The sequence below is a fragment of the Lycium barbarum genome, chromosome 9, assembly GCF_019175385.1.
Source record: "Lycium barbarum isolate Lr01 chromosome 9, ASM1917538v2, whole genome shotgun sequence".
NCBI classification, from domain to species: Eukaryota; Viridiplantae; Streptophyta; class Magnoliopsida; order Solanales; family Solanaceae; genus Lycium; species Lycium barbarum.
The window spans coordinates 112,936,335-112,947,058 of NC_083345.1; the positions used below are offsets into that span (position 1 = coordinate 112,936,335).

Consider the following 10,724-nt stretch of genomic DNA (forward strand, 5'->3'; position numbering starts at 1 on the left):
TCATATGTTCATAATGATGATACGGCTAGAAGCAAGCTTGATCCAAAATCAAAGAAGTGTTACTTTATTGGCTATGGTGACACCGAGCTTGGTTACCGATTTTGGGATGAACAAAATCGGAAGATCATCCGAAGCAGGAATGTTGTCTTCAACGAAGAGGTGCTGTACAAAGACAAGTTGCAAAAAAATTCAGAATGTCAGGACAAGGAATCGGAAATAGTCGATTTGAGGGACTTCCCGACACCTGAGCCGCAGCCAGGTACAGCCGAGGCAGAGGAACAAACAATCCGAGAAGGTGCTGATGAAAGTGCTGATTCTGAAACAAATGAACAGACGCCAATCACAGAACTGCGTAGATCATCCAGGATCAGGAAGCCGCTTCACAGGTACTCTCCATCCCTCAACTACATTCGACTCACTGATAGAGGGGAGCCGGAATGTTATGAAGAAGCAATGCAAGTCGATGAATCGACTAAGTGGGAGCTGGCAATGAAGGATGAGATGGATTCACTATCGGCAAATCATACATGGGAATTATCCGAGTTGCCAAAGGATAAGAAGGCATTGCAAAACAAATGGGTTTATCGGATAAAGGAAGAACCCAATGGAAGCAAGCGTTATAAAGCAAGGCTGGTTGCAAAGGGATTTCAACAGAAAGAAGGCATCGACTATACGGAGATCTTCTCTCCCGTAGTCAAGATGGTGACTATCAGAACTGTTCTTGGACTGGTAGCAAAGGAAAATCTACATCTGCAACAGATGGACGTGAAAACTGCATTTCTTCACGGTGATCTAGACGAGGAAATCTACATGCGACAACCGGAGGGATTCAAAGTCAAAGGAAAGGAGAATCTGGTGTGCAAACTTCAAAAGAGTCTGTACGGACTAAAACAGGCTCCAAGACAGTGGTATTTAAAGTTTGACAGCTTTATGAAGAAAGCTGATTTTTCAAGGTGCGAGGCAGATCACTGCTGTTACTTCAAAAAATTTGAAGACTCGTACATGATACTGCTACTCTATGTCGACGACATGCTAATCGTAGGAGCAAACCTACAGGAGATTGATCGGTTGAAAAAAGGGTTATCGGAAGAGTTTGCAATGAAGGATTTGGGAGCTGCAAAGCAAATCCTTGGGATGAGAATCGACCGAAGCAAGGAGGGCATTAAACTCTCACAAGAAGAATATGTGAGGAAAGTTATCAAAAGGTTCAACATGCATGATGCCAAGCCAGTCAGCACTCCCTTGGCTGGACACTTTCGGTTGTCAAAGGATCAGTCGCCGACAACCGAGGATGAGAAGAAGCAGATGGACAAGATACCTTATGCATCTGCAATCGGTAGTCTTATGTATGCAATGATATGTACAAGGCCAGACATTGCACATGCAGTGGGAGTTGTCAGCCGATTTATGAGCAATCCGGGAAAGCAACACTGGGAGGCTGTGAAGTGGATATTCAGATATCTGAAAGGCAGCTCGAGTTCAGCTCTGTATTTCCGAAAATCAAAAACAGGATTGCAAGGGTATGTTGATGCTGACAACGGTGGTGATATTGATAGCAGAAAGAGCACATCCGGGTATGTTTACACCTTCGGAGGTACTGCAATCTCTTGGGTTTCCAAGTTGCAAAAGATAGTAGCTCTCTCTAGTTGTGAGGCTGAGTACGTTGCTGTGACGGAGGCCACAAAGGAAATGATGTGGCTACAATCTTTTCTGTGGGAATTGGATCAGGACCACGAGGGAAGTGTGCTATATTGTGATAGCCAAAGTGCCATTCATTTGGCAAAGAACCCGGTCTACCATGCTCGAACGAAGCACATACAACTCCGGTACCATTTCATTAGATCAGCTTTGGAAGATGGAGCGCTAGTGCTTGAGAAGATCGCAGGGAGTCAGAATCCAGCAGACATGCTGACAAAGGCAGTGACGATAGACAAACTGAAGTTATGCTCAGCTTCAGTTGGCCTGCACGAAGTATGAAACTAGGAAAGAGCTGCTGCATCGATCAAAGTGTGAAGACAAATTAAAATTAGTCTTCAAGTGGGAGATTTGTTGGGTGTGAAATTGGCCAAACAAGTCAATTCTTTTGTTCACCTAGTCGTGATGTAAGCGCTTACCTCATGATAGTCGTGATGTAAGCGCTTACCTCATCATAGGAAATTCATTCCTATAAATAGGTAGCTTATGGTTCATTTGTAAAACACACCAAATTGAAGAAGACAACACATCCCAAAGAAAAAAAAAATCTAAGAGAAATACTCTTAGTGAAAGGCCTAAGTAAGAGAAGGTCTTTGAGAGAATTTTCTGTGGTAAAATTCTTGAGTGTAATTGGGATTGGGGTTGTGAGGTTGAGTGTTGTAAACACTTGTAATATTTCTTCTTTAATAAGATCTGCAGCAGCAACGTGGACGTAGCTCTCACATTGAGGGTGAACCACTATAAATCTGTGTGTGTTATTTATTCTTCACTTACATCACGGCGTAAGTAGGTTCTGTCTAAGGAGGTTGGTATTTAAGTGGTCCAGCTGTGACCCTCCAATCTTTCCTGGGAACCTGCTTACAAAGGTCGGATTTGGGATTTAAATCCTAACAGCTTCCTCTTGTGGTAGATTGGGCAATTGGTAAGGAAACATGTGAAATAGCTAAGAAAAAAAAGACTGCATACGCATGTAAGAGTAACAACAGTAATTGTCATTATAATTCAACTGGATATCGTTGTTTCTGCATGCACGGATATGAGGGGAATCCATACTTGGAAGATGGTTGCCTAGGTATGTATACGTTTCTCCCCTCTCGAAATATTGGCGAATTCCTAATTAAATATCTTTTAGTTCTATGTTTTAATTTAATATGGTTTTTTCCTCTGGTTGTGGGAAGGTGTAGACTATTTCTTCATTGTTGCTGTGACCTTCTTTAAAATAAATATGCTGGGCTTAAATCCTTTAAAATAAATGATATTCCATCAAAATTCATTTTCTCTATATTAGTTTACTTTTTGAACTTATTATAACACCTTATAATCTATGAGTCTGCAGATATCAACGAATGTATAGATCGGAAATCAGATTATAGGTGTGCCAAAGATGCCATTTGCAAGAATACAGAAGGGAACTATACATGCACGTGCCCTCCAGATTTCAGTGGTGATGGTACTGAGTGCAGTCGTAACAATCCTCAGAGAAAAATTCGTGATAATCTTTTTATAGGTACCTTTCTTAACTTCTTTGAAATTCTGCTAGAAACAGGTTAATCGTAATTCTTAGTTGTTGGAGAAGCCCGTCAAATACGACTTGTTTGATTATTTCTTGCATGAATAAACAGAAAAAGAAAAACACAGATTTGTAGATTTGTGATGAGAATATTTATGACAGATTTGTGACGGTTTTACGATGGAATCGTCAATGGTAATGGAATTTGTGAGGGTTTTATACCTATTGATGCTCAAATTTAAAACGGATTCTCCCATTACAAATATTATTTTTCCTTGTAGTAATGGAGCAGTTTAGCATAAGTTGGATTTCACGTAGTATACCAACAGTACTTTGCTTGTTTTAAATTCCGGTGATAATTTTCTCTTTCAATATAAGTTTCATGTCGACTTGGTTTCTTTGCAGCTTAGTTTTGAACTTATAACATTTATATAAATTAAAAAAAAAAAAAAAACTGATATGTCAATCAAACGAGTCAACTAATGACGAACAAGTAATCTTTAGTAATTTTTGGCAAACTGTTGTGATCAACTAAAGGATAATTGAACTTCAAAGTTCTTCGTTAGCTGCATATACCAGATTTGGAAAAAGGTAACAATTTTCTTTTCAACAAATACATACATCAACCTAAAACGTCTAAAAGGACCGTCCGGTGCACTAAGCTCCCACTATGCGCGGGGTCCGGGAAAGAGCCGGACCACAAGGGTCTATCAACCTAAAACGTCTGATGCAGAGAAAGAGTTCCTTCTTGTTGAATCCACACGCACATACGTGCATATATTTTTATCCTAAGTCATCTTATATTACAGGTGTCACAGTAGGGGCTGCTTTTCTGATTCTTATAGTTTGTGGCTGGTCATACACTGGATTCCAAAGGAGAAAGATGTTAATGATGAAGAAGAAGTTTTTCCAAGAAAATGGTGGATTAGTTCTACAGCAACGACTCACCGGGCAAGAGGGATCAAGTAATACTAACACAATAAAGATTTTAACAGCGGAAGAGCTAGAAAGGGCAACTAATGACTTTGACAAAGATAGAGTTATTGGTCAAGGAGGTTATGGAACTGTGTACAAAGGATATCTGAAAGATAATCGCATCGTTGCCATCAAGAAATCGAAGGTAATTGATCGCAATCAGATTGAGCAATTCATAAATGAAGTCATTGTCCTCTCCCAAATCAACCATAGGAATGTGGTTAAGCTCTTAGGTTGTTGCCTAGAGACAGAAGTTCCACTATTGGTGTATGAATTTATCAACAATGGAACACTTTCTGAACAATTACATGATAAAGTAAAGGCCTCCACTCTTTCTTTGGACATTCGTCTGAGAGTTGCTGCAGAAACTGCTGGAGTACTTTCATACTTGCACTCAGCCGCTTACCCTCCTATCATCCATAGAGATATCAAGTCTGTCAACATTCTTCTAGACAAAAGCTATACAGCCAAAGTGTCTGATTTCGGAGCATCCAGATTGGTTCCTGCTGATCAGACAGAGTTATCTACATTGGTTCAAGGAACTCTAGGATATCTAGATCCTGAATACTTGCAAACAAATCAATTAACTGAAAAAAGTGATGTATACAGTTTCGGAGTAGTGCTTGTAGAGCTCCTAACTGGGAGAAAAGCTGTACGTTTTGATAGACCCGAGGAAGAGAGAAATCTAGCTAAATATTTCACATCTTCAGTGGAGAAGGGTCATTTGTTTGATATTCTAGATGCCAATATAGTTTGTGATGAGAGAAGTACAGGGCAATTGAAAAAAGTTGCTATGCTTGCACAGAGATGCTTAAATGTTAAAGGAGAGGATAGACCTACAATGAAGGATGTTGCAGCAGAATTGGAAGCTGGATCGAGATTGAAGCACTCATGGGCTCTAACTGATCAAAATTCGGAGGAGACAGAATCCTTACTGCAGCCGTTGGGATTTGGATACGAACAAAGTGAACGCAGTATCCATATTGATAGCATAACGAGCCATATGTCTTTACCACTTCCTGGAGGAAGGTGATCGATCATGCATGCACGGCTTCAACATGGCTTTCTTTCTCTTTTGGGCACGTTAGAAATAGTAATTAATTATATTTAGTTTTATCTTTTTCATTTGTCCAAAGATAATAAATTTTAGTAACAAATTAGTGCCAAGTGCTGTTATTTATGTATCCTGGTAATTGTCTGCATATTTTTATGCATTTCTTACACTTGAACTTGTCAATTTCAATTCATTTGTCTCTCAACACATATGTATTGCATTTTAGCGAATCCACAGGCTGGTTGAATCAATATGTGATATCAAAACATGCTAAAATAAGGAAATGAGACTAACACATGCTGATCTACTAAAAAGTCTGGCTGAAATATATCAAATGCAGAAATACTGTTTAAGTCTAAAACATCTGAAATCAATGCCAACAAGGCTAACATATCAAGGTTTGCTAATATATGACTCACTAGACTATATTTATGAAGTCTCTAAAGAATACTGAAAAGATAACTGTCTAAAACAGGAAAAATCGAAAGCAGGATAACGCCCCAAAGGAACTGGGGCTCACCAAGCAGCTGATACGAGCAATCCTAGCTAGCTAGATCGTCAACCTATATATCGTGATGCAGGCCCCAAGCAATAAAAAAAGGACATCAGCACATTTGAATTGTACTGGTATGTAAAGCAAACTGAAAGAAAGAACTGTAAGTACTCAAATTGAAACTAATAACTGAATAGAACATATGAAGTAAAGATATGAATACTTCCTGTTTCTGAATGAAGGATCACCTATATAACTGTAAATATAAACTGTGGCCGAGGGCTCAAATAATGTGCACAAAAACTGTGGCCTCAGGCCCAAGCAATGCGTATGCATAAACTATGGCCTAGGGCCAAAAATACATATACACGTGATCAACATTAAGCAATTTATGATACTGAGACTGAGCTATAACTGATAGCATGATAACTGTTTCTGATTATGGAACTTAAGCCAATACTGATTATACACTGTCTGAGACTCATGTGATGTCAATACATAAGTCTATAATTGTTACACCCCGTAGTTTCGTACGTTGAAATTTATAAGTATTGATGGCTGTTTTAAGTACGGTTACTGGAGTTACCTTCAAGGATATATGATATTATATGCGCCAACCTTATGGTTATGAGGGTTTAAGTTCATATAATAAGCTATGGGAGACTCCGGGACCAAGCAAATCGAAGAAAATAAATTTGTCGAAAATTTGGAAAAAGTTGGCAGAACTTTGGACAGAACTTTGGACAAAATTTTGGGTTAAATTTGGAGGGATATATCTCCAGGTATATTAGGAGTTTTAAGATGTTTCAAAAGCCTAAAATGAAGTTCGTCGAGTCTAGTTTCCAACGCAATAAATCTCTCATCGATACAGAGTCGGAATAGAGAATTATGGATGTTACAAGTTAGGCGGGCAGAGTAGTGTCGCGCGCTGCTATAGTGCTACAGTTGGCAGAATTTCGACAGATCCTAAAGGGATTCTATTTAAATGCTTGAGACAAGTGGGTGACAACGCGCCTAATGATAGTATGAATGGTTTATGTGTAGATTTGTAGGCTTGGAAGAATAAACATTAGGTGACCAAGGAAACCGAAAGGTACGTTAAGGCTAAACCCTTTCTTTCTAAATATATGATTCTTTTGTTATAAACCTTTGTGCCATATCCATAATATCCTTGCTTCCCCAAATGCTAGAAGTCTATGAATCTCATGATCCTTATGATATTATTGAGCTTATTCATTGTCACACCCCTACCAGGAGTATGACGGGCTCCGACCCGTAGGCCGGGAACCACCTGACTTATCCGTTACTTTGAATATTATAAACCATAACTCAAGAACACCTGCACACAGAAAAGGCCCAAAATAGGAATATCTGCTCATTCAGCACATATGTACATATGCGGACCTACTAGGTCGCCACAACATAACGTATATCATAAAGCCGGCAAGGCTAACAGTAAAGTACCAAGAGCTCACAATAAGGCCGACAAGGCCACTAATATATATATATATATATATATATATATATATATATATATATATATATATATATATATATATATATATATATATATATATATTATACAACATTATGAACCGGTAGAGCTATAAAACATCAAACTTTACACACACGTCTACGAGCCTCTACATGGAATACAAATGATCATAAGGACAATACCAAGTAGACTGCAGCTCCGAAGAAAGTGGAGTGCTCCTAAGAATCCGCTGATAGAAGACCTACGGGTCTGATCCGTCTCCCTGCCTACCTGCGGGCATGAGCACAGCGTCCACAAGAAGGGACGTCAGTACGAATAATGTACTGAGTATGTAAGGCATGAATAACAACATAATATAGAGATGAAAGGTAACATGGAATAAGAGAGATAACCTGTACATCTGAATGCCTCATAAGGCGGATGTCATGCATGCTTAGCCTTTTAAAAACAAAAATTTCTATACATATACATAGTACCATGCTCGGCCATTAAGGCTCGGTGTCATATATATATTATCATGCCCGTCCATTAAGGCTCGATGTTATCATTATTAGCCCGTGTTCGGGCCTCCCGCGTCCGGGGCAATATCATAACATGCCCACTGCAGTGGTGTGCACATCTACGTGCCATGCCTGGCCGACTATAGCGCGGCGCGGTGTGAAAAAATACATACATATATATAAAGCATGCATGAGAGCCAAATAAAAGCTATAAATACATCGAAGTGACGTAAGGTCGGTAACCTCCGATTATATTATGGAGTAATCATCATCGTTCTATCTCACCTTGAAGGAACAATTATTATAAGGTGAGATCAACAACAATGAATAAAATCGAGAAAGTCATGAAATAAGCTCAATAATCTCATAATAGCATTAAAATCATAAACTTGAGACTTTTAACCATAAAATCATCATCATCATAATCATCATAGAAAATATTCTCATCTTTGACATCATCATTATCATCGTAAAAACATGTTCATCGCTGTTATCATAAGAGCTCATAGAATCATAAATCTCTGGTTTGGAAAATATGGCATTCTTGGAAAACATTTATGGATTATCGGGAAGGGAATCATGTCTTGGAGTCATAAACTTCTAACTTTTAAAAACAAAGAAGTTATGGAAACATTTATGAAATCGTAACATAGGAATCATGCCTTTGAAAGAAAGGGGCGAGCCTTAACATACCTGGAAGATAATTTCTCGACTTCCACTTACTTCCTGACTCACAATCTACGTATAAAACCATTCATACCATTGTTAGGCTCGACATCATGCACTTGTCTCAAAACTTTAATTAAAATCCTTTTAGATTCTGTCGAAATTCGGGCAGCATCTCCTCTGTTTATATGCCTAGCCCGAAATCATAATATCAGCAACCAATCCACAACAACAATACCAACATCATCAACACCATTATCCATACCAATATATTTCCTAAAACATCCCACACGATGTTTTCTAAATTTCTCAACTAACCAACTTGTGATACGACTATTTAATAACTTTATTTCCGTAAAGAAGCCGAAATTAATACCAATAAGGAGAGATTCATACCTTTTCCTTGTTAGGGAAATAATATCTCCAATATTCACCTTGAATCCAATCCAATTCCGCCGCACGACAATACTATAATCACAACCGCACGTTACTTGGACCTCGATTAATACTCCGTCACTTGAAATTACCCAAAATTCTCACTTTTGTGATGTATATTTGCTCTTATGCTTGCTGATTTTTCTGGAGTATTTGAGAGGTTTTTATGACCAAAAAGAGGGATTTTAACCCTTTTATAAGTGGGTAAAGTCGGCAGTACTGTAGCAGCACTGTAGCAGCACTGTTTCTGCTCTGCCAGCCTAACTTGTAACGTTCATAATTCTCTCCTCCGATGTCCTATCTATGAGAGGTTTGTTGCGTTAGAAACTAGACTCGGCGAACTTCATTTTAGGATTTTGAAAAACCTTAAAACTCCTAATATACTAGGAGATATTCCCCTCCAAAGTGGACTAAAGAATCTGCCCAACATTTTTCAAATTTTCGTCAAACTTATTTTCTTCAATTTGCTTGATCTAGAAATCTTCCGGAACTCTCCATACATGATATTTATCATTTATTATACTTGATAATGGCCATGTTCTTGTGTTTCAAAATAGTCTTTCCCGATTACGACTTACGATATCATAATCATCCTTTACTTAAACAATATACTTAATAATGCCTCGTTCCTCATACTCCAAAGTTGTTTTACCTAGCCATAACTCGACATACTTACATTCAAATTTAACCAGTGCTTCTCCGAGGTACGGGGTGTAACATTCATGATCTTGAGACTATTCTTTGAGATTTATCTTGTCACACCCCACCCTTGGTAAGGAGACCAAAAGGTATGTTAAGGCTATTCCTCTTTCTTTTAAAGGCATGATTCTTTTCCTATGAACGCATACTTGACTTCCATAATACCTTATTTCCGAAAATACTAGCAGCTCATGATTCTCAAAATTCTTATGATGCTGAAGACGAATGTTTTCTATAAGGACCATGTTGAGGATTATGGTGATCCCATTTCTGGAGATTCCAAAGTTATGGTTTTAATGTCATTATGAGATTACTGAGCTGGTTTTAAGATTTCTGATTATATTTGTTGATGTTGATCTCATCTTATGATTTTGTTCAAAAGGCATGATTCCTATGTTATGATTCCATATATGTTTCTATAACCTTCTTACTTCCAAAAGTTAGAAGTTCATGATTCTTAAAAGCTTCTTATGATACTAAAGATGAGGTGTTTTCTATGATGAAGATGATGATGATGATTTCAATTCTAGAAGTTCCAAAGCTTGTGATTTTAAGGCTGTTATGAGATTATTGAGCTTATTTCATGATTTTCTCGATTTTATTCATTGTTGTTAATCTCACCTTATGTTACTTGTTCCTTCAAGGTGAGATATAACGATAATGATTGTTCCTTAATATAAATCGGAGGGTACTGACCTTACGGCACTCCGATAAAGTTGTAGCTTTTATTGGGCTCTCATGCATGCTACTTATATATATATATATATATATAGCTGGATATCGTCCCGGACGCGGGATGCCCAGACGCGGGATTTATGGGATAAATGGATCGGGTCGCTCGTTCCGTGGCAATATAATATATTTATGGATCGGGTCATTCGTTCCGCGGAAATATAATATATTTATGGATCGGGCCGTTTGTTCCGCGACAATATAATATATTTATGGATCGGGTCGTTCGTTCCGCGACAGTATAATATATTTATGGATCGGGTTGTTCCTTCCGCGGCAATATAATATATTTATGGATCGGGATGCACATTCCGCAACACTAATATTTCATGTTTCTATATATGTACATATATGAGAAACGTTTTTCTAAGAAAAGCCAAGCATGCATGATGTTCACCTTGAGAGACAATCAGATGTACAGGTTATCCTTAACTCATGTTATGTTCTGTATCTCTTGTTATGTTGTTATT

General features: G+C 38.1%; 1 protein-coding gene across 1 annotated transcript; it reads left to right on the forward strand.

The window, feature by feature from the left end:
- LOC132612192 (wall-associated receptor kinase 5-like) lies at nt 1-5,398 on the forward strand. Its single transcript, XM_060326513.1, has 4 exons — nt 1-1,391; nt 2,586-2,767; nt 3,032-3,202; nt 4,015-5,398. Exons 1-4 carry the CDS (start codon nt 454-456, stop codon nt 5,211-5,213), a joined length of 2,490 nt encoding a protein of 829 aa, XP_060182496.1. The 5' UTR covers nt 1-453; the 3' UTR covers nt 5,214-5,398.
- The last annotated feature ends 5,326 nt before the right edge of the window (nt 5,399-10,724 follow it).